At 43.6% G+C, this 24631-nt stretch overlaps 1 protein-coding gene across 3 annotated transcripts in view; it reads left to right on the forward strand.

Annotated features, from left to right (window-relative positions):
- The window catches only part of DEPTOR (DEP domain containing MTOR interacting protein), a 524264-nt gene extending 501246 nt beyond the window's left edge, over positions 1 to 23018 (forward strand). For all 3 annotated transcript variants that reach the window (XM_069220677.1, XM_069220676.1, XM_069220678.1), the window contains one exon: positions 19483 to 23018. In XM_069220677.1, the coding sequence (XP_069076778.1) occupies positions 19483 to 19611 (129 nt within the window). In that variant the 3' untranslated portion in view covers positions 19612 to 23018. The remainder of the gene's footprint in view (positions 1 to 19482) is intronic.
- The last annotated feature ends 1613 nt before the right edge of the window (positions 23019 to 24631 follow it).

Genomic DNA, 24631 nt, shown 5'->3' on the forward strand with positions numbered 1-24631 from the left:
ATTAATACAGAACCCCAAATACTTTACTTCAGATTTATGGAACTCACACTTCTCAGGTTTACAAAACAATTGTTTTTTCTTAAGTCTTTCCAGGACTTGCAGGACATGATTTATATGTTGCTCAGGATCACAGGAATATATCAAGATATCATCCAAATAAATGACTACATATTGGTTGATTACATTAGAGAACACCGAATCCATAAATCGTTGAAAAACAGAAGGGGCGTTAGTCAGTCCAAAAGGCATAACACAGTACTCATAGTGCCCAAAAGGGGTACGGAAAGCTGTCTTCCATTCATCTCCTTCCTTGATCCAAAGGAGATGATAGGCACCCCGTAAGTCTAATTTGGTAAACATCTTGGCTCCTTGAATGGCATCCAATATATCTCTGATCAAAGGCAGCGAATATCGATCCTTAATCGTTATTCTGTTGAGTTCACGAAAATCAACACAAGGACGCAGATCCTTGGTCTTCTTTGGGACGAAGAAGAGAGGAGCTCCAGCTGGGGACGTGGAAGAAGCAATCAAACCGTTGTGCAAGTTCTTGTCTAAATATTCCTTTAGCACCTTCTTTTCTTGATCTGTCAGAGAATACATTCGACCAAAGGGGACGACTTCATCAGGAATTAAAGGAAAGCACAGTCATAACTGCGATGAGGTGGCAAAATAGGATCACTAGGTTTCTGAAAAATCCTGATATATTCCTGATAACAATCTGGAACTCCCTGGATCATATTGATAGATTTAGTGTTATCCTTAGTTGACTGAAAGGACCTTTTGGGAGTCCAATAAGAAGTAGTGGAATAACAATTCTGTTGACAAAATGAAGACGTTAGGGATATAGTTCTTGTTTCCCAATTGATATAGGGGCTGTATCGGGCTAACCAGGGTATTCCCAAAATCATGATGTGATTTGGTGAGGCTATGAGATCAAAGGCAACATGTTCTTGATGCCCCCCAAATGTCAAACAAAGATTAGGAGTTGAGGCCACCACAGGTCCTGAGGTTAACGGAGAGCCATCCACTGTGTGAACCTGCTCAGGAGTCTCTTTAAGAATGCGGGGAATTCCTTTACTCGTAGCCCAGGTCTCATCCAGATAGAGTCCACTGGCTCCACAATCAAGGAGAGCCAGAAGGTGTTCTTCTTGATCTTGTGAACTTTGTAACTTGACCGAGAGGATAAACAGGGTGGACATGCTTTCTTTGGAGGAACATATTGATGGTACTTCAGCTCCTCCCGTCTCCTTCCTCCTTATGGGGGACGGGAGCTGGCGTTTCCCGCAGGTCTTGAGGGACGTACCGGACAACTACGGATCAGGTGGCCAGCCTTACCACAGTACAGACAAAGACCCTTTCGTCATCGTTCCTCCCTTTCTGACTCTGTCAATGGCCCACGAATCAGATCTATCTGCATGGGTTCTTCAGGGGGAGTTGGAGGGGCTTCGGATGGAATATCTTCCGTTCGCCGACTGCTAGCACGAAAGGTACCAGACTGGTATGGAGCTCGCGTTCTATGTCTCTCCATCTTGCGCTCTCGAAGTCTATATTCGATGTTCATAGATTGATCCATTAATTCCTTCAAAGAACAAGCTGGAGAAGAATGTACAAGCTCATCTTTAATTTCTTCATGCAGGCCTCAGCGGAAAAGGGTTATGAAGGTGTGTTCCACCCAGGAGGTTTCAGCTGCCAGCTGTTTGAAGTGGGTTACATACTGCAGAACATCCTGATTACCCTGCTGAATGTCACATAAGGCTTCTTCAGCTGCTGCTTCTACCCCAGGTCTCTCAAACATTTGTTTGAAAAGAGTCAGGAAAGCGGAATAGTTAGCCAGGACTGGGTCTTCTGCAGAAACCAGAGGAGTCGCCCAAGCAAGCGCCGGACCAGACAAGGCGCTGATCAGATAGCCCACCTTAGCTTTATCCAAAGAAAACTGGAGTGGACGAAAGGCAAAGAAAACCGTCAGGGCGTCCAAAAATTCCTTCATCTTTAGAGGATCTCCAGAATATCGAGGAGTAGTGGCAGATACGGGTGGTATGTCCATTGATCGGGAAGACAAGACCTGTCGTAGCGCAGTGTTCTCTGCCCGTAACTGTTGTAACTCTTGGGCTTGTTGTTGGAGAGTCTGCAACATGGCTTGAGCATTTTCTGACGCCTCTCCCTATGGATCTTCCATGGCGATCTCGCAATGCGGAATCTTTTGGCGTTGCAATCTGTTACGTACTGTGCTGAACTTCTCACCTCTGGATACTGGGTTGGCGAATACACCAAGGGGGTCATTCCAAATTTGGCGAGCGGCGGAGGCCGCCCGCCAAAGTTCCCCGTCGAAAGACCACTCCGCGGTCAAAAGACCGCGGGGGTCATTTCGACTTTCCCGCTGGGCCGGCGGGCGACCGCCAAAAGGGCGCCCGCCGGCCCAGCGGGAAAGACCCTGCAACAAGGAAGCCGGCTCCAAATGGAGCCGGCGGAGTTGCAGGGGTGCGACGGGTGCAGTGGCACCCGTTGCGATTTTCACTGTCTGCAAAGCAGACAGTGAAAATCTTTATGGGGCCCTGTTAGGGGGCCCCTGCACTGCCCATGCCAGTGGCATGGGCAGTGCAGGGGCCCCCAGGGGCCCCACGACACCCGTTCCCGCCATCCTGTTTCTGGCGGTGAAAACCGCCAGAAACAGGCTGGCGGGAAGGGGGTCGGAATCCCCATGGCGGCGCTGCAATCCAGAGGATTCCCTGGGCCAGGGGAAAACCGGCTGGAAACCGCCGGTTCCCCTTTTCTGACCGCGGCTTTACCGCCGCGGTCAGAATGGCCCTGGAAGCACCGCCAGCCTGTTGGCGGTGCTTCCGTGGTCCCCGGGCCCTGGCGGTCATGGACCGCCAGGGTCGGAATGACCCCCCAAGTCTTTTACAGGTTCTGGATACGCCAAAGCAGACCGTACCCTCCAGAAGGAGTCCCAGAGGGAAAAAATAACAATACTGGGGAAAAAACCTCAAACAGGAACTCCTGAAGAAAAAACAGAACTAAACAACAGGAAACAAAAATAGGCAAAAATCTCCCAAGGCAAAAAGCAGGAACAAAGAACAGGCAAAAATCTCCCAAGGCAAAAAGCAGGAAGAAAGAACAGAAGCGAACAGCACAACCAGAAGGAAGTGTTTGCAACGCAAGGTGGAACAAGACTGACTGACTTATATACTGAGAAAGGGGAAGTGACATCACAGGAAAAGGAAAGAACACCATCTTGAATTGGGAAGAGCCCATAGACCAGTATAGGAAAAAGGAAGTAGTATAAAAGAAAAACAGAGCATGCTGGGACAAAAACACGAAGAAGACAAGATGGACCCAACATGGACAGAGACAGGTAAAAAGACCAGACAAACCCACCAACAACAAAAAAGAAGACAAAAGGGCTACAGGTAAGTTTAGCGTGACCGGGAGAAAAATATATGCTTCCCAGAATGTGTAGTCAAAAAACGCGGGGAACGGCGCTCCGAATATCGGTAGCGCGTTCCATCCGCGAGGACAGAAAGAGACGCTGCGTCTGAGCGTGGCGTTACAGGGTCGGCCACTGACAGGCAAAGGAGTTTGCATCAATCTGTGAACTTCTGCTCTGCTTCACCCCCTTTTTCAGCCCTTCACTGCAGTTCAGATGATCGCATCTCCTGCTCCTCCTCTCCCCACCACTTTGTTACTGTGGCTAATGGCAGTCTGGCTTTTAGGCTGCTCTGGCCTGCTTATTAGCAGTTCCTTGCACACACACTCAATTCTCTCACATGCTTCCAAGAACTTTGTTCTTTTTAATGGTGAGACTCAGCAGCTCCTTTGACATGCTTGATGGGTGGCTCTTCTGATATGCAAAGAAATCTGCAGCCACTTTGCATGGTAATGCTTACCAAAAGTTTACACAATTCCAATGCATAACCTTTTGAGATCTTGACAATGTGTTATCTTACTAGAAGAGCCAGCACCACAACTGTTACCACCATCATTACCACCATCACCATTACCACTGTTACTACTACCACCACATTTACACCACCATTTTCACTACCACAGTTATGATTATCACCACCACCATTGCCACATAATTCACTGCACCACTATTACCATGGTTAGGACCACCACTTTTCCCATTATTGCTACCATCACCATTAACACCACCTTCATCATGACCACGAATACCGCATTCAATATCACCATTACCACCACCATAAGCAGCAGCCCCACCACTGCTGTTACCACCACCACCACTACTAAAACATTTACCACCACAATTACTCCAGCATTACCACCTTCAGTATCATCTGCACCATGGTACTACGACCACCATTACCACACTGCCACTACCATTATCACTGTTACGATTACCACCATTACCATTATCACCACCTTTAGCATCACACCATTACCACTACCACCAATACCTTTATCACTTCTACTACTGCCATCCGCATTAGCACCACCAATATTACAACTGCCACCATTACCACCACCACCACCATTAACAGCACAATTACTACTACCATCAGCATCACCCCTTACACCTCCATCCCCAGTACTACTACAATCAATACCACTATCGCCACCACCACAACCTCTGGTTCTGTAATCCCCATGACTGTCATTATCACCTTCACCGCTATCACCAAAATCACCATTACTGTCACTACCACTTACATCACTACTGTAACATTCTAGAGAGTTTGTTAGTTCTAAGTGCGTGTAAGAATGTTGGTGTGTGTGTGAGAAACATTGTGTGTCTACTGTTGGTAATAAAAAAGCCAGCCATTTCCGACCTTCCGCCGCCTGCTAGACTTGCTTTTAAAGTAACTTTCATGTGCCACATTCTCGTGGAGGTAAAATGTGTGATGGGAGAGGTGGAATTGATGACTCTTTTTGACTGAGCTGTCAGTGTAACAATGTGGTGATTTCATTGCGCTCCTTGAGAAAAAGGTCCAGTCTTCGCCAGGATAATTCGAGGCACGCAGTTTAACGAGTCTGATCCTTTGCACATCCTGTAACTACGAATTATTGCATGGGACACTTTGTGCCAGAATTTAAACACCGCACATGCACATATTTGATGGGAGCAGGATGAATAAAAATTAGTAAAATTGTTACTTACCACACCTTTTTATTCAGAAAGGGTAATTGAAAAGGCAGACAATATATTAAAGCAACAAATGAAAAAAACATATGTCAAACATAATAAAGAAGAAACATATTTTTCATGTTTAATTCATGTATGCAATGCTGTAGGCATTTAGCATGTCGTGCATGGTGCCGCTGGCATAGCCTTGTTCAGCTCCTACCCACCAATCTCTTTCCTTTTTTCTTTTTTAAATCTAAAATGTTAATATGTAGTTTAAACAACCATCTAAACTTTTAAAATGCACAGTGTTCGTTGCTTTTCAAGTGAATCAGTCAAATAATCGCACACTTTGAGACACTTCAGTCTGTGCAATGCCTAGTTGCCCTAATTGCAGGGATAGTTGACAGTGTTGTGGTATTACTGCATTAGGTCGACAATGCTTGGTCTGCGAGTATTCAGTGATTTATACAAGGTTAGCATGTGGTATTAGAATGTGATGGAACCTGCAGAGCCCCCCACCCTCTGGCAGGCCGCACCAGCCTCAGACCACCTCAAGCACGCCTAAACAAAATGCTCCCACGTTTGCCCACCTGCATCTTGGGGAGATTGGGGCACTCCTACATTCTTTGACTCAAGTTCTGACTCAAGTTCTGTCAAAGGGGACAAGCTATGCTCCACCTAATGTTACTGGTGATTAGAACTGGCATGGGGCAAGCGTTATTAATGGCACCTTTATGCACAGTAAAAAGTGTTGTCTAGGAACAATACTGTAGCACCCAGTATTTGGAGAGCCAAACGTATGACGGACGCTCCCCGTTGTCCTTCCATTGCTCCTGTTCACCCAGAAAGAATAAGAACCTTTGAAAGAGTTTCGATAAAATCTCAGCAACATTCTACATATAAGAACCTTGGGAGCAAAAACATCACCTAAGGCAGCAAATCTATCATAACCACTCGGGCCCACTGTCGCTTGTTCCCCTTCGAAAGATGCTGACAAAAACCTGACCAAAACTATTTCCGTCTCATGTTTTGGTTAGAAGGAAGGTAATGGCTGTAGCAATCGGAATTCGTCTGACTGTTCCAGGCGAGTGTGACTGATCCAAGTACCGATAATTACAGACGCATTGAATGAGATTGGATGTCTTTAGGAACAGTGATGTAGACACCGTTTTTTAAAGGTCCAAGGCACAACCCTGAAGAAATAGGGAGGAGTTAACCATCATATAGACACACCCACACGTTACACCTGTATACTTGGCTAGAACCGGTCTAGGCATAAGTGCAACTACCAAAAGCAGTAGCAGTACCAAAACCTCACAAGAGGCTACACGCATTCAGAGGAGAAAGGAATGTTCCCCATGCTTCCCAGCAGTACATTGCTGGACAACCACACAGTGTTTGGGCGAGCATCCTTGCTCCCTGAATAGTTCTCGTGTCAGTACCCCAGAATTAGTAACTCCAGGGGTGGGGATAACCTGATTCAATAGACGTTGGGTACTTAAAGTCCACTTACAAATAAAGAATTCCCAGGATAATCTGTAATTCTGGGTCCGATTCCCCTGTAAATTCCTCGTTTTCCTCAAGACTTTCACACAGAAATTTCTACTGTTTTCAGCAACCCAGTGCTTGATTTGTGCTTGTTGTTTCCGGTGCTGAGCAGCTACACTTATTTTTGAGGGCCGGAGCTTAGTCTTCTGCCTCAAGCATTTGCTGCGAGCAAAAGACACATTTGTCAAAGATGGAGGAAGAGAAAAATGCAAAAGCGTCACAAAGGGAGAAAGCAGAAAGCTGCAAGATTGAGCTGGAAGGGCAGGGAATGGCTTTCAATGCATTGAAGAGGCCCGAGATGGCTTCTGGATTACGATGCCTCAGTATTCCGTGCTTGCACATTTAATTGCAGCAGCTGCGTGTTTCAGGGGAGAGCTCTGAGCACCGGCACGTTTTTATTTACAAATTAAGCACTGCAGCAAGCCAAATAGCCACGTGAAAGTAAATGGATCTGTGGTGTTCCCGTGGAGGCCACTCTTAATGAGGTCCTAATTAGTTACATTTTTTGTTTTAAATTACTGTAAATGATGACAGTGTGTGCGCAATGCCCTTTGTGGGACCATCCGGCATGTGATGTGATAATAGGTCTCAAACCTCAAGTAGACATCATCAAACAAAGCAACATTCTAGAGTGGCAGTTGATTGTTAGCAATGGAGAACTTAAAAATAATGTTTTTCCTCTACTCTGGATACCCGCTTTCATATTATCTGAATCAGAGTAAAGTATTCAATACAACGTTCCCAAGGCTGTCTGATTAAGTATATGTTAAATGGTGATACGTTATTAAAATACACATTGTTTTTATTCTTTATGGGTTCCAGGGCTACAAACTAACCTTTTTTTCCTAAAGGAATAACTGTCTTTTAGGTCACAAATTGGCTTGTGCACATTTTTAAGTGCTGCCTATTTCAGTTGAGTAGAAATATAGCAAAAATATTATCCACCTGCCCTTTCATCTACTTCCTCATCCCATAGCTACTCAAACCACAGCCTTTTCTGTGCATAGGGGAAACAAGCAGATCTCTGCTGGGGCCATCACAGGAATTGCTAACTTCTACCACCAGTCCACTGCTTTATTTTTTAACAAATAAAAGCTATTGGGAGGTGCACAAAATGTGTCTTATTTAGGATGTTTAAGTTCCTTGAGTTGGCCATGAATCTGCTCAAATTTGCTCTCTACCCAAATAGACGGTCTCCCAACCACATATTCTTACAACCATATCCAACATATCTGCGTGATCTTCCCACATCCACACTCCTAGACATCATCTACTGCACACAAGCCATTCCTTTACATATGTATCATCTTGTCTCACAACTTGTACCCCCACTCGCAATCCTCCATCTCGTGAAGTATCCACTCACATTCATCATCCCCTCTGTATCAAAGTAGAGAGTTATAATCTGTCTCCTTTTGAAAGGCAGGTAGAGCTGGACAGTCAGTTGCATGCCAGGTTCTTTCTGATGGATGTTTTTAACCACAGATTCCTTTCCTTTTGAATCTTCCCACACGCTAGGCTGGATCTGGAAAACTTTGCATTTGTTCCTGCGTGCTGGTAGGTGGCTCTGTTTGCCCGCATCACAACGCCAACTCACCTCCGCATATAGGTGCAACTCCTGCACCCTGCTCTCAGATATCCTTAGAAATCCTCTGCTCTCACATGTGTAGCAGCATACAGTGAAGGAATCAACAGTGCGGTGTGTACAAAATCTAGCTTGAAACCTTAAGCAAAGTCCACCCCTTAGAATTGGAGGGTGGTGGTGCAATATCTGTGGTTAGAGTATGCACTAGAAGGAGGTTTACCTAAGATAAGTATCCCCCCTGGTTGACGGACTACAAGTTAGGGGTGCCGCTTTACCAGGGTACATTGGGTGGGCACTGCCTGGGAGGTGGGGACCTCTGGAGGCATATACATGTCACAGTAATTATTTTAACCACTGTGACATGCATATGTCAGGGACACGATTGAGTCAGACACTGGTGGAGATACACAGGTACACAACACATGGTGCCAGTATATATTGGCAAATTCATGCTTGCACTGCAGTAACGGTACATTCACACCTGTCAACTGTCCATGTGTGCACATTGCCAGGGGACTCTACTTGTCATGTTGTGCTGTGAGTTGTGTGGGAGTCAGTACGTGTATGTGCGTATGCGTACAGTTGGCTAGGGGAGGTGCAAGTGTGTGTGAGTGTGTTTGTGTAGCTGTGTGTGGTTGTTTGTTGTGAGTTGTGTGGTGTGTGGGTGCAGTGTCAATGGTGTGTGTATGTTGTGGCATGGATGTATGGGATGTGTTGTGTCAAACTGGCAATGGGTAATTGTGTGTATGTGTTGTGTAGTATTTAGTGCGGGGTACACCTATGGCCAAGGGACAGTGTGTGTATGTCATCTCCCTTCCATAGCCCCTGCCATTGTACGAAGTCCATTGTGTCCCGAGGCCGTTTCCTGCCTTCAGCTAGCTGCCACCAGTAACCCCTAGCAGGACTGTAACATCTAAATACGGCAGGCAGATCACTGTGCCTCAACGGTCTTCTCAGGCCTGTCGTCAATGAGACTTGGCGGTAATGCCGCCAAGATCTAAATCAGGCCTTAAGTTTTGATTATACTCTACCAGATGCCTCTTCTTTCTCTCCACTCCATCTTCTGATACATCAAACAAAGACCCATGCTGAAGATCAGTATAGCTTATCATTACTACAATTAGAATTGATTGTGGCCAAACAAGACAGAGCCTACCGATGGAAAGACAGTGAACCTTCTGGAATGTTTTTGTGGACTTGATTGGTGTATGAACAGAGACCAGGCAGTGTACAAAACCAGGGGTTGTCCCCAAAGCACACCAAGATCTGAAGGAAATGGGCAGATTACAGGGGCATCGCCATGGACCCAAGGGTCTCACAGACCAACGTTATAGAAGCAGAGATCTAACTGATCAAGAGCTGAGGGTTAGTGCACCCTCCTGGATAACATGCCGTGGAAAGTTTGATGGGTTAAGCTCTTGGAGGCGAGGAGTGATGGGTAGGAACCTGGGGAATCAGTTGAGGTATATATTAGTCAAGATATACCTTCCACAGTAGCTTCTCTTATTTGCAGAGCGCAGAAGAAGGGTACAGAAATGTTAGGTGACTTATTGTCCCACAACAGAAATAATACACAGAAGAAGCCTAGGAAACAGTCCTCCCAAAATGTCAAGAACAGAGGCACTTACAAGAAACACGCCCTGGGAAGTGAGATTAAAGCACAAGTTGACCTTTAATGTGAAGGAGTTTTCCAAGGAAGAACAAGTCCACATCCAAGTTCCTGACGCATGTCCAAATCTGGCCTAGGATGATCACAGCAGTTGCAGCACCCAAATGGGTCAAAGGTACAGCATTCTTTGGGGCTCTCACTTGCCTGCTCTTAAAGGACTTGAAACAGGAACCAAGTGGGACGTTTTATGTACTATACTGCTCCTGGGCTAGCTAATGTTGCCTCTGCCACTATAAAGTTTAGATCTACCTAGCAAAAATTGTCATCAAACTGCGAACATTTTCCCCCTATTTTGCATGGACATCCTCTTTTCGTCTATCGGAATGTTGCTGGTCTGGAGACAACACTGGGAGACTTGGATTTCCTGGAATTAGTATGACTCTCCAAACATGGCTACTAAATCCAGTGACCAAAGAAAACTATAATACCTACTTCCTACACTACTTTATGAATTATAGGGGATGCCCTCTGGGTAGTCTGTTGGTATGGATTTCTATTGCTTTGATACGCAAAGCGCTTTCTCTTTCATTTGACCCTCAAGACATTTTTGCAGTAAAGCTCTGGATATAAAACAGTGAAGTTCATATTTTTAAGGTCTCTGCAACAACTCAACTGACAGCAAATCGGTAGGTCCTGGTTACATCCAAGGCCACTAACTTTGATAGCCAGTGACTTTAATCATCTATGGGGAAAGGCCTCTTTTGTCATGGTTAACCCCCATTTTTGCCTAGTATTTGATGTAGTCTCAAAGTTCTTAGTGCCCAGGGCCCCTGCTAACCAAGGTACCTGGGCTAGATCTCTTTACCTAAAACTGTTGTGATACATTGGCACAATTGGCAACACTTTTAACTCCTACTATAAGAACCTAGTAAATGGTACTTAGGTACCTAGGGCATGGGGTACTAAGGGTAGGCCCCTGAGGGCAGCAGCACAGATTGTGCCCTCCTCTAGGGCCATGCATCCAGAAACACTCAGCACTGCCATTGCAGGCTGAGTGTCCTGATGCAGTCCAAAAAAACAAACTCAACATGGCACACAGCATGTGTGCCCTGTCCACTATACATTGCATGCAGTATAGATAAGTCACCCCTCTGGTAGGCCTTCGAGCTCTAAAGCAGGGTGCATTATATGGTATGTGTGGGCATAGATGCATGAGCAATATGCACCTACTGTGTCCTTGCCAAACCTGGGACATAGTAAGTAAACAGGGCAGCCGTTTTAATGCATGTGCTGGACACTGGACAGTACGAGTTTCACAGCTACATGATGGCTACCCTGAACCCTGGGTTGTTTAGTATCAAGCAACTCAGAATGATAAATCCAAACTGGTACCAGTATTGGATTTATAACAAAATGTACCCAGGGGTCACCTTAGAGGTGCCCACTGCAAAAGCTAACTACCCTGGCGTGGTTGCTGGCTGGTCACAACCAGCCTGCTACCACCAGACAAGATTCTAAGTCCCTGGGGTGAGATATCCTGCTCTCTGGGACTCAGAACAAAGCTCTTCCTGGGTGTAGGTGCTAACACCCCCTCCCTCAGGAATGTGCACTGCCCTGCTGGCGAGCTTCAAAGGGCTTACTGCCATTGAAACTCAACCGCCAGGCCTGCTGCTATCAGCAGATGGCTGCCCCTGTTGCACACCCCCACTTTTGTCAGGGACATAGATGGGAAACCAGACAAAGGATAGGAGGAGTGTTAAGTGTTGCATGCAAGATGACCTCTCTATTTCACTTTCCTCTATCTTGCATGAAAGAAAAATAACCAATGAGGCGTAGGGTAGTGACCTATGCCCACAGGAAGTGGTCATTTAGTGGGCGTTGCCACCCTAAGGTAGGTGACCCATTGGTCACCTCTAGGTACTCCCTAAAACATGCACTAAATACAGTATTTAGTGGGCATCCTGAGACTAAGAAAGCAGATTCAAAGGACATAAGAAGACTAGCAGCAAAGAAGACCCAGGGCTTGAGAACTGAAGTCCTGCTGCACCAAGAAAAGGTGCAAATCCCTGCCTGCTGCACCCAGGACTCGACAATCGCCGCTGAGGGGTTGCTTGGATGTGGACAGACTCTACAAACATGCAGAGGACCTCCACTCTTCACAAATCACCAAAGATCTCCCTCCAGAGTGAAGGCATCATTGTACAATACCAAGGAACTGAGTGGTTCCTGACCAAGGAACCAGACACCGCAGCTAGACCAAACTTCGCCCTTCGGGCCATGAGGACAAACCCTGCCAGTGTGCCAAGTTTTGTAGCACTGCACCCTCCAGTTGCCAGACAGTGCAATAGTCCTAGGTACTGCTTACCTCACATCAGATACCCAGAAGGACAGTCCATTCCGGACTGAGAAAGGACCAGGAGGAAGCCCCAGTCAGGGGACTTCAGGAACCACCCTGACCTCCCACAAGAGTGCCCCTGCTGACCTGCAAGCGACCCTCAAAGTGACCTCCCTCCTGCTTCCAAGGGCATCTTTTGCGCACAGCTCCTGGCTCACCGATTCACTCTTCACCTGGCCACCCTGTGCCCTTCACCGAAGATCCAGCCGTGCCCCAAGGGTCCCCCGACCCTTGCAACCTCAACACCCCAAAGGGACACACTGAACTTACCTTACCTGTGCAGCGCTTTTCCAAGTGGTCCCCTGCAATGGCCTGGCACCAGCTCCAACAACTTTTTGCAGCTGCTCCTGTCGAAACCGGGAGCCGCCCAAACTTGTGCAGAAGGTCCATAGTGCCCACCAACTACCTCAACATACCTGCAAAAGGAGACATTGGTAAACACACTACCTTATTTTATATGCATTTTCAAAGTATTTTTCCTATTGATTCCTACGGTGCATAATTAAGCACAGAAAGACTTTTTAAATAAAACTTCAAAAATTCATAACTTAAAAAGTACTTACCTGATTTTGATGATCTTGGTTTTAAATATGTTATAACTATCTGAAGTATTTTTGGTAAATTGGTCTTGAGTTAGGATTTTGAGCGTGGGTCTCAGTTATTGATACTGTGAGTACTCCAAATGCTTTGCACTCCTCCAAGATTAGCCTAACTGCTCGAACAAGCTACCATAAGAATTAGAGCATTAGGTGGTCTAGTTTTTACCTCTGTAAACCAACTTGTGGTTGCCTGGGCCGCTTGCACAGTGTTCCTAATTATTCAGATTTCATAGACGGCCAGCCTCCTACATCATCCAAATCATGTTGAGGTTCTGACTGATTTTAGAGTTTGATTATATTGTTGAGACATAGCAGACTGTCCTTTTACTCCCTCGAGTATTTCCCTTGGGGCTGGAGCCCTTGAAGGCTTGTTTTGTAAGCCCAGGGCCGCTGATGGTGCCTCTGTCACTTTCCCTAACAACCTGACAATAATTGTAGCAGCCACTGGGGGAATTAAGAGAGGGAGAGAAAGAAATGGGGGGAAAGGATGCAGAGAAAGCAAGGTATCAGAGAGGGAGAAGATAGAGAAGAGACAAGCAGAGAGAAAGACAAAATGGATGGAAAGAGAAAAGTCTAGTTTGATCACTTTTGCCAGGGATGCTCTTGGTTTCCCTGTCCGGCCCTGTAATGTGGGGGGGGGGCACATTTATTTTAGGCCATTTCTGCCCCCCCTGGCGCAGATTGGCCTATTGTTATTAGGCGATCTGCCCCCAGGGGGGCAGAAACCTCTAGGTGCCAGAGCACATTTTTGTTTAGTGTTTTTTTTGGTTTGTTTGTTTTTTTAGAGATGGGGAACGACCCCTTAGGCAAGGGTCGATCCCCTGGAGGGGCAAATTGTATTTAGACCATTTCTGCCCGCTTTGGGGGCAGATCAGCTGATTTTAGGCCAAGGGGGGTAGAAACCACTAGGCACCAGGGATCTTTTTTTTTTGCGCCGTCACGCAAGGGGAGCGACCTTGTAGGCAAGGGTCGCTCCCCGCGGGGGGTGCATTTATTTTAGGCCATTTCTGCCCCCCCTGGGGCCGGCTGAGCTAGAGGCCAAAATCCACAGGTAGGCACTTTGCAGAAAACACCTCTGTTTTATGTGAAAAAATGTGATGTGTCCACATTGTGTTTTGGGCCATTTCCTTTCGTGGGCGCTAGGCCTACCCACACAAGTGAGGTACCATTTTTATCAGGAGACTTGGGGGAACGCTGGGTGGAAGGAAATTTGTGGCTCCTCTCAGATTCCAGAACTTTCTGTCACCGAAATAGGAGGAAAATGTGTTTTTTGGGCCAAATTTTGAGGTTTGCAAAGGATTCTGGGTAACAGAACCTGATCAGAGCCCCACAAGTCACCCCATCTTAGATTCCCCTAGGTGTCTAGTTTTCATAAATGTGCTGGTTTGCTAGGTTTCCCTAGGTGCCGGCTGAGCTAGGGGCCAAAATCTACAGGTAGGCACTTTGCAAAAAACACCTCTGTTTTCTGTAAAAAAAAAATGGGATGTGTCCACATGTGTTTTGGCCATTTCCTTTTGTGGGCGCTAGGCCTACCCACACAAGTGAGGTACCATTTTTATCGGGAGACTTGGGGGAACGCTGGGTGTAAGGAAATTTGTGGCTCCTCTCAGATTCCAGAACTTTCTGTCACCGAAATATGAGGAAAATGTGCTTCTTTAGCTAAAGTTTGAGGTTTGCAAAGGATTCCGGGTAACAGAACCTGGTCAGAAACCCACAAGTCACCCCATCTTGGATTCCCCTGGGTGTCTAGTTTTCAAAAATGCACAGGTTTGGTAGGTTTCCCTAGGTGCCGGCTGAGCTCGAGGCCAAAATCCCCAGCTAGGCACTTTGCAAAAAAACACCTCTGTTTTCTGTCAAAAAATGGGATGTGTCCACATTGTGTTTTGGGGCATTTCCTGTCGCGGGCGCTAGGCCTACTCACACAAGTGAGGTATCATTTTTATCGGGAGACTTGGGGGAACATAGAATAGCAAAACAAGTGTTATTGCCGCTTGTCTTTCAAATACATTTTTTCCTTCCAAATATAAAAGAGTGTGTAAAAAAGACGTCTATTTGAGAAATGCCCTGTAATTCAAATACTAGTATGGGCACCCCGGAATTCAGAGATGTGCAAATAACCACTGCTCCTCAACACCTTATCTTGTGCCCATTTTGGAAATACAAAGGTTTTCTTGATAGCTATTTTTTACTCTTTATATTTCAGCAAAATAGTTGCTGTCTACCTGGTATAGAATGAAAACCCACTGCAGGGTGCAGGTCATTTATTGGCTCTGGGTACCTAGAGTTCTTGATGAACCTACAAGCCCTATATATCCCCGCAACCAGAAGAGTCCTGCAGACGTAACAGTATATTGCTTTCAAAAATCTGACATTGCAGGAAAAAGTTACAGAGTAAAACGTAAAGAAAAATTGCAGATTTTTTCACCTCAATTTCAAGATTTTTTTTTTCAGTTGTTATTTTCTGTAGGAAACCCTTGTAGGATCTACACAAATTACCCCTTGCGGAATTCAGAATTGTGTCTACTTTTCAGAAATGTTTCGGTTTCTGGGATCCAGCATTGGTTTCATGCCCATTTGTGTCACTGACTGGAAGGAGGCTGAAAGCACAAAAAAATGTAAAAATGGGGTATGTCCCAGTAAAATGTCAAAATTGTGTTGAAACATTGGGTTTTCTGATTCAAGTTTGCCTGTTCATGAAAGCTGGAAAGCTGGTGACTTTAGCACTGCAAACCCTTTGTTGATGCCATTTTCAAGGAAAAAAGCACAAGCCGCCTTCTGCAGCCCCTTTTTCCAATTTTTTTTAAAAAAACGAAATCTTCACTCTATTTTGGCTAATTTCTTGGCCTCCTGCTGGGGAACCCACAAAGTCTGGGTACCTCTAGAATCCATAGGATGTTGGAAAAAAAGGACGCAAATTTGGCATGGGTAGCTTATGTGGACAAAAAGTTATGAGGGCCTAAGCACCAACTGCTCAATATAGCCAAAAAAAGGCTTGGCACCTGAGGGGGAAAAGGCCTGGCAGCGAAGGGGTTAAAGGACTGTGAAGTGGTACTGAGGGTCGAAGGTGATCATGATCGATTGCTTGTTCGGTTAAATCTACCATAACCAGTGTGTCGCATTAGCGAATTGGAAGGCCTGAATACGAAAACAAATAAATGGGAGTTAATTGACTTGATAACCATTATTTCTTACTTCCTGTAAGTTGTAGCTGAGTCTCACTTGTAAACTTTAGAATTCCAGCTTGAGCTCCCACACCTGGACTGTCTCAGTTTTTGGCATAACTATAATTATAACTACTTGGCACAACTATAACTATAACAGGAGGTCAAACGTTGCTTGTGCACCGAACAAGTTCCATCAGGAAAAAATGTCAAGAGGGGCCTCATAAGAGAAATCCAGCGGGATGATTAAGAGTACAGATTGACTAAATTATCTACCCTGTCAGTAATGAAATCTTCAGATTTTAAGAACAAGAGCCATATTATCAGTCTGTCAGACAATAATAACAAGAAAGAAAATGGACCACTACAGCAAAAACTGGGAAGACTTACATAATGTTGTACAGGAAAAAAAAATTCGAGGTTTTGGACACTTTTGGCATGAGACATGAGATAGGTAGGTCCTCTCTAACTTCAGCAGAGACTTGGTTGTTGCACTTTAAGGCTCCATAGAAGTCTAACTCTATGATTGATTTACCAATTAGTCCTGATCTTGATGCCATTGTTTGATTAGAGCTATTAAGCTGTTCAGAGTTGGATAGAGCCCTGGGTCCTTTGAAGTGGGATTGAGCGCTAGGCTCGAACAAAGTGCTAGTGGATCTTAAAAAGTCTGATCCTGAGTGCTGGTCTGTTTTCATACCAAAAATAGCCAGTGGAATTTTCACGACTAGTAACATTCAGAAGAGTTCCAAAGAGCCGGAGCATGGCTCACAGGTCTGTTGGATCTGCCTCAGTGTTGAAAACACCCCCGAACACTTGGATTGTACCAGGCCCAATTGCCAAATTTGACCGGCTTCAGGAACGATATCGGATGGATAGGTGACACGCTTCTTGAAGTGCAGGAGTGGCAAGAAGGGGCTGAGTCATGCTTGCATGTTTCATGTTTTTCCTTCAACTTACCCAAATGTTTCGAGCACAGCGACGAACGACCTTAGGATTGACTCCTGTGATTTCTGGACCAGGAACGAGACCAAGACAAACCTTTGTTCTTGGACCGATCTTGATGAGGAGTCTTCCTGTGCTTGCTAACGTAGAGTTTTGCCTCACTGTCTCGTATGCACAAGTCGGACTTGTCCCCGGATACCACAGGCAAACCTGGTGAGGATATATCACAGACATTTTGTTTGTGACAGTCCTTACAGGGTTTAGTTCTGTCACCTTGGGAGGTGTCATTTCCCTGATAGCATGCAGGGTTGGCGCCTACATAGGCTTCGCACATAGTTTCCCGAGTGGAACACTGTCAGTGTGAGACTGCACAGTGCCACCTACCAGAGCACGGAGGTATTGGTGGAAACGTTTTTGGATCCAGTATGACACATGGGGATATTCAGAAGATGAGTAATCTGCAGTTAGATAAAGTCTCTACCAGAAAGAGCGTTACTAAAGGTAGGTATCTTTTTAATTATTACATTTAAACACTGTAGCAGGTGTTGGCCATGCCCTGAATGTCAATGTAAGCAAGGACTTTGGCTTTTCCGCAAGGCTACACTCTAGCCTCCTTTGTATATGTATACGGTCTGCATAGTGTTTTAAAAGAGTTCAAGTGCGATGCACCTCGATGAAGCTCTGATCAAGCGCCCCATTACTGTATGTTGTTGAAACATATACGCACATACAGAAAATGGCATGGAGTCACTGCTGGCAAGGATTGAGAACTTGTTGTCTTGAATCAAAGCTTATTCTTAATGTTGAGAAGCCTTAAGTCTGAGTGAGCAGTAAGTACCAAACAACACTTAAGAAAATGGTATTGCCTGAATGGAAGTCCCTTGGCCCAAGTTAGGAAATCGATTTTTGGACCTTTGGTTTATTGCATCAGACAAATGGTCCAAACATAAAACAATTTGTAATAATTTAACTACAATTCTTTCAACTGGAAGTCTGGATGTTGGGCTTTCTCAGCGGCTGTAGCTATGTATAAGGCCAGGTGACATAGCAATGCACTATATGGATAGTAAAAGGTTTGACTATCATAGAAAAGTTTCTAGGTCCCTAATGATCCTCCCACAGTCAGCTCCTACCTTGCTGCTGCTTAAGGAATCAGGCATTTTAAGCATCTGTCAATGAACCCAAATTAGAAATCTGACTCTGGGCTAATTCTCACAGAGTAATTTTCTGGGGTACTGTGACAGATCGTTCCAGAGAGTGTACTGCTTCCATTCCATGGTTTAGGCAGGAGATACTTCTCCTTGATAGTTGGTTCACCCCAGTACATTTTGCACCTAAGATGGGTTTGTTGCAGAGACACGGTATTGACAGTGATAGAGAATTGGAAATCCCTTGTATTGACATATTAAGGCAATATCTAACTTACCTGGAAAAAAGCACCGTTGCCAGCCTTACTTGGAAACTCTGTAGCTGCCTTGCACACTTTCACTTTATGTTCAATATAAAGTAAATTTAGGTTGGGTGTTGCCAATCAGCGACGTGATCTGGAAATCTAATAACACTCCCAGTCTGAAACCTGTCTTTGGCAATATAACAAGATCAAAACCAGCCTCAATCAATCAATCAATCAATCAAAGCATTTGTAAAGCGCACTACTCACCCGTGAGGGTCTCAAGGCGCCTCCTTACTATTCTTCCCATCTGATACACTGAGGAGGAAATAACCCTATTCCGGGCTGTCAATTAATTTCTGTGTTGGTGTTCTTAATGTTTTAGGGCACTATGGATTGCGGGAATGTTGGGTTGTTTAATCGGTCTCCTTTATCTGATTAAACAAATAAAATTTAAAAAGGAAGAGGCACAAGTTCGGGTTTCATTATTTTGCTGATGATACAAGTATTTATTGACTCTCCATGCACACACTTATGCACACAGACACACTCAGTTTAACGCTATTGAAATGTTAGCATATTAAAATGTTTCTTTAAATGGAATCTGCATCATCCACTGTTCTAAAGCCTCCCTTATAATTCATTATGAGTATAATTACATTCATTCTGTAACATAGCTTTTATAATGTAAACACACAGAGGTAGTGTGCCATAAACCAAATGTTTTTGTGTTTTTCATATGTTCTTGAATAGCTTAACTTGACAATCAAAGCTTAATATGCCTGCAAGAAGTAATGGCAGTCTGGAGCTCTGTGTTTCATACATTTTACATTTATTCTGATTGTGGTTGAAACCGAAGGGCACAGTGTTAGTTCACAAGCCATATCCATGCAAGGACCACTAAGTATGTGTATGGACCCAGTACATATCCTGAACATCTAGTGTGAATCTGGGCCTCGTGAACCAACACGGGCAACCCTAGGCTTTTGCTAACCTTTCCTTTCAATGTTGAACTAAAATAACCCTTTTCATCTTTTTGAAGTTTTAAAGATAACAAAGTAAAGTGGGTTTTACCTCTTCATGTGAAAGTATGTGAGTCAGGTGCAGTGAAACCCCTTGATAGATTTAAAGCAGATTTTCACTGACCTACTGTCCTCTCTCCCCTTCTAGGTCTGCCAGTTTGTTCTCTCAGTGAATGGCCTCAACGTACTTCATGTTGACTACAGGACGGTGAGCAACCTAATACTGACCGGCCCACGGACCATCGTCATGGAAGTAATGGAAGAGCTAGACCTCTAGCAGGAAGTCACAAACAGATGAAGAAGGGCCTCCTTTACGCAATGTTGTTCAGCAACCATCATTAGTACTTAAGAGCAGGCGGTGTACACAGAGACCGCCCAGCCAAAGTAACGCACAGGGTAAAAAAGATGAATCTGATTAAGTCGAGGCATTTTGTTAGAATCACCCGCCAATTTCTTGCATAAGTTATGACAAAACTTGAAAAGTAAAAGTACTTACAGTGCCACAGGTGTACCTTAACTTTGAGGTTAGCATACACCCACACAAACACAAAATTATATATATAAAAACTGTGATGCGATCATGTATCTACTAAAAAGATAATATATTGTGTAAATATGTTTTGCAAATTTATGAACTACGATTACTGCTTGTCAGAGAAAATCAGCCGTATTGTCCCAAAAATGTTAACAACAATTCACATAAGGGAAACACCCTATTCTTTGGCAGCTTCGAGAATGCAGCTTATAATCTTTAAATGTATAGGTTAAATTCTCACATAATATTTCTTTTATTTTAGGAGTAAGGTATTTGCATATGCTTTAATGCACCACAAGGCAACTCTGGTCTTAGAAAAATCCAGCAATATTCAGACAATACTAGGCTGCTTAAGGTGCCAGTAAACACCGAAATGTACAAAAAAGTGATAGGTGGAATTCTTGAATTAATCTCTGGGCCGCATCCCAGTCCATCATTATTTTGCACACCCTTCCACCTCAGTTTAAACCCAGCCCTATGAAAATCAGTCTTGATGCTTGGTTGCATGGGCCAGTCCAGCCCGAACTACCAGGCCAGGTCTTCCCTGGACCGGAACACAAACCACCCAAGACCAGTTTTGCCATGAATAGGGCTCATCAGCTGGGCATATCTTGGTTCCATTGGCAGAGTTTGCACAGGGCCCATGTCTGGGCATAGGTATCCTAGTTATGGCGTCACACTGAAGTATACAAAAAGGTGATGGATGGAATGCTTGAATTAATATCAGCCACTGATAATCACTTGGCACCGTTATTTTGCACACCATGCCATCTCAGTTTGAACCCAGCCTTATGCAAATCAATCTTGACTATGCTACAATGGGAATAGTCTTACTCAGACTGCCAGGCCAGGTTCTCCCTTAACCAGAACACAAGCAACCTAGGACTAGTTTCACCATGTGGGTGAAAAACAATGTAATGATGTATGGCCCCCAAGCTGTTGCCAATTGCTGGGATTAATTCAAGCATTCCACTCATCATTTTATTTTTCGTGCCCCCAGATGTCCAGTTAAGGCAAAAAATGTAACCCCATTGCCAAGCGAGCATGGGGTGCAGCAAAATGTCACTTTGCCTATAGCACCAAAAATCCAAGCATCAAACCTGTTTGAAGGTGACCTCACGCCTATGTATATATTTGACTTTATAGAGGTGTGTTAGCCTTCTTGCCTCCTAGGCTCACTTGTGGGAGACATTATACCTTTCTAAGATCCTTTTTGGTACTGACGCTTCTGATAAGCAGGATGGCTTATGAAACCATTGAATGTAGGGTACAGTGATGACAGAAGCCATGAACATCTGACAGAAAAGAAGTATAGGGTGGAGAAGTGCAAGCCTCAAGCCCCAGCCTGCTAGAGAAGCTGCTACTAGCACACCTTCAAAAGGAAATTTTCAAAAGTAGCATGTGTAATTGTTTAAAGTAGTACACAAGGCACATCTCAGTTCAGAACAAGTTTAAACCATTTTAGTGCCTTCATTTATATATGCTCTTATTTGTATGCTCTTGTTTTTTCTCCTTTCCTATTATTGCCCATAGCCATTCGTTTTTTACTGAACAAAATCCCTCACCATGTGCATTCTGAAGACACATGTCTCTGTCAGATCACTTGAGGGACTGTAGTTAAGTTCTGTTGCTTTTATGAAATATTGAGCTGATTTTTCGCTTTCTTCTATTAATGTTATTTCACACAGAGGATAAGTGTATCATGCAGTGTGTTTCCATGCTACTTTTCAATATGCTGCAATGTGACCTGTACGTTTGTGCCTCTGAATATTTGGGTGGAACTTAGAAGATAATCATGTCTTAACCTGCTGGTCGCCCACCACATTTTGGGTGGCGGGGGGGAGGCTAGTCAAGCTTGCTGAACTGGCTTACTGCACCCCAGTTAATGTCATTGGCTGTTCATGAAGACGTGTGCAGTACAGAAGTTTGTATTTAACAAAAGTCGCAAAATCTTTTGTCACAAAGTATCTGTCTCTTTTCTGCATATTTCTATTAGTTATTTTGAAACTATAATATATGCAATACACCATCCTACATTTCAAAGACAATCATTAATTTGCATGCATAAAGTCAAATCAAGGAATGCTGAAAGGTTTAATTTCCATAAAATAGACCAATTAGTGATATGTTTTTAACACACACATACAACACACACACACACACACGTACAGGGTTTAGTTTCAATTTAACCTTCCTGAACAGTTTGAATATCCATCTGCAGGAACCAACAAAACTCTGAACTGTCATACATCAGAATATGTCTCTGCCTTAATTTTGTGTTTGCCAGAACTATTGAACTGAAGAAGATATCAATATTTGCATTTTGTGTTTTAAAACCTTGATTTTTACTGTTATACAGCAGCACTGACCACTGTATATTTGGAACCTCAAGCTGTACGATAAGTGGCACTGTTAGTAACTTCATAATGGTACAAGTGTAGTCCAGTTGCATGATGAACACCAAAACACACCACACCTTGGTTATCGCCACCCCAAACTTGGCTGATTCAACCATAAGTTGCTGTGCTAGGTTGCTTCATAAGGGGAGTGAAAACAATAGCAGATCTACTAAGATATGTTGTTGTTTTTCTCTCACACACTTTTGGCTGCCATGCACCAATGCACACATCTTTGGACTGTAGTGCAAGGGTGTGTGCGTTCTGTCAAGCATAGGTTTTATACTGGAAGGGGAGCGTTCCACTGCAAAAACTATGCTTTAATAATTTTCCCACTTTGTATGTCTGCTGTTCAGTGCAGCACACATGCAGAATTTTAAACATTTGGAAAAACAAAAACAATTTTTGCCTATTACACCTGCCTTTAGGGGGCATAAGGATTTGGCACAAATCCCTTTCTATAATTGTTAGGAAATAGGGATTTGCATCAGAACCTGTTAATAGTTGCATTGGAGCGAACACGTACTCCCGAAGGAACACCCCTTAATGCAAAATAGTTCAAAGTAGCACATATTGCTACTTTGTTTTACTTTGCCCAACTTTCCAGCACAAATTTTGATTTCCGTTAGAAAGTAAATACCACCACAATGTTTTGTGCAGGGTTTGTGTTACAAAAGTAATGCAAACATGGCACAGTATTAATAAATCTGGGCCATAGCCTTCTTACCCGCTTAAATGGCTTTGAGGAACACCAAAAAGAAACTTCCCACCACAAAATAAAAACTCAGAAAGACACAAGTTACCCATACGTTCATTCCCCTGACAAAACATGCTCCTTTCTAAAATATTTATAAGCTTAATTAACTAAGATATGGTATACGTGTGATAGCATCAGCTGAACTGTCCAACTATGTGGCTCCCAAGTGATACCATCAATCAAAAAATTTCAAAACTACCTTACCCTTGGAGGACTTTATTACCACCACTTGGTGTTTAGACATAATATTGGGGAAAAATAGTGTTTGAACAAAACATTGTGTGAAGAATATCAAGGGCATAAATATTGTGAAGGTAAGTTTCTAGAGTAAGAAAACGTTTACTATATATACTTCCACATATTTGTGCCTTGTAGATAGTTGTATCTTTAAGGTATGTCATGTGAGGTTAAGAATAGTAAATCTATCTACTTATTTGCACTTACCTTTACAATATTTTGGTCCTTGATATTTTTGACATGATATTCTGTCTACATGATATTTCTGTTTCTGATATTCTGTCAGTGATCCCACCACTTTCTCTCTTCCCCTGAAACTCAGTGTATTTGGGGAAGCTAGCACTGAAGAAATGTTTACATTTCTAAATTTCCATAACCCCTCAGATAGTTGTTGTGCCACACTCATAAAAAACCTTGGGGGTAGATGTATCAAAACACTGGCCACAAAAAGTGGTTTCATACCGCACACTGACTTTTTGCATCCAGACTTTAATTTTGTGATGCTACTTGTTTATTAATAGATCACATCACAAAATGTCCAGTTTCAGAGCGTCGCACAATATCCTTTTTGGTCAATATTAATTAAGCAGGTTGCTATGTGCAAAACCCTATAATTGGCAACAAAAATGTGGATGGTGGCCTGCTAGGCAAAATCAGATAGAATCAGTCATGGACTGGCTATGGGCTTGCAATCACGCTGGGATGTGACACAAAAGATTTAAGTGTTCTGATTAACCTTTCAAAAGTAATCATGACATGCTACCTCAGTTACCTTCTGAAATATCATACCTGTCTGTGAAATTTTTCATTTATATTATAAAGGGTTAACCTAAATATATTTTTTTTGTGCACTTCTTAATACATATTTCTGAGACATGCAAAATATATCAGACACCACAACTGAAGTGTGTCATAAGGAATACATTTAAAATAAATTTAAAAAGAAGAACATAAATATGAAAGTATTTTTACATTGTTTTTATGATGGGGACTTGTAATCTCTTCTTTATTCACCATCTGTCTCCTTAGATACTGTTTTTATTTCTAAGTATCCTATTCTTTTTCTCAGTTGCTTAATCTTGCAATTCCACGTTCTGTTTGTACTCATCCTCTTATGACTGGGACTTTGCACTTCATCAGAAGGCTTAAAGGTTACTCTGGCACCAGCTTCAGATGCTGTGATGGGCTTGCTTGAGGGAAGAGGCTACTAGTAACGTATATCCAAGGACAACAATAATATTCATACTTCAGTATCTTTTTTTATGTTTGTTAATTTGTTATGCATACATTTGTCATTATTGATTGGTTATTTTGTTATTGTTTTAGACTTGTCATTATCTCATAATTCCTATCTGACAGTCCCGGAAAAGGG

Source organism: Pleurodeles waltl, chromosome 2_2 (genome assembly GCF_031143425.1).
Source record: "Pleurodeles waltl isolate 20211129_DDA chromosome 2_2, aPleWal1.hap1.20221129, whole genome shotgun sequence".
NCBI classification, from domain to species: Eukaryota; Metazoa; Chordata; class Amphibia; order Caudata; family Salamandridae; genus Pleurodeles; species Pleurodeles waltl.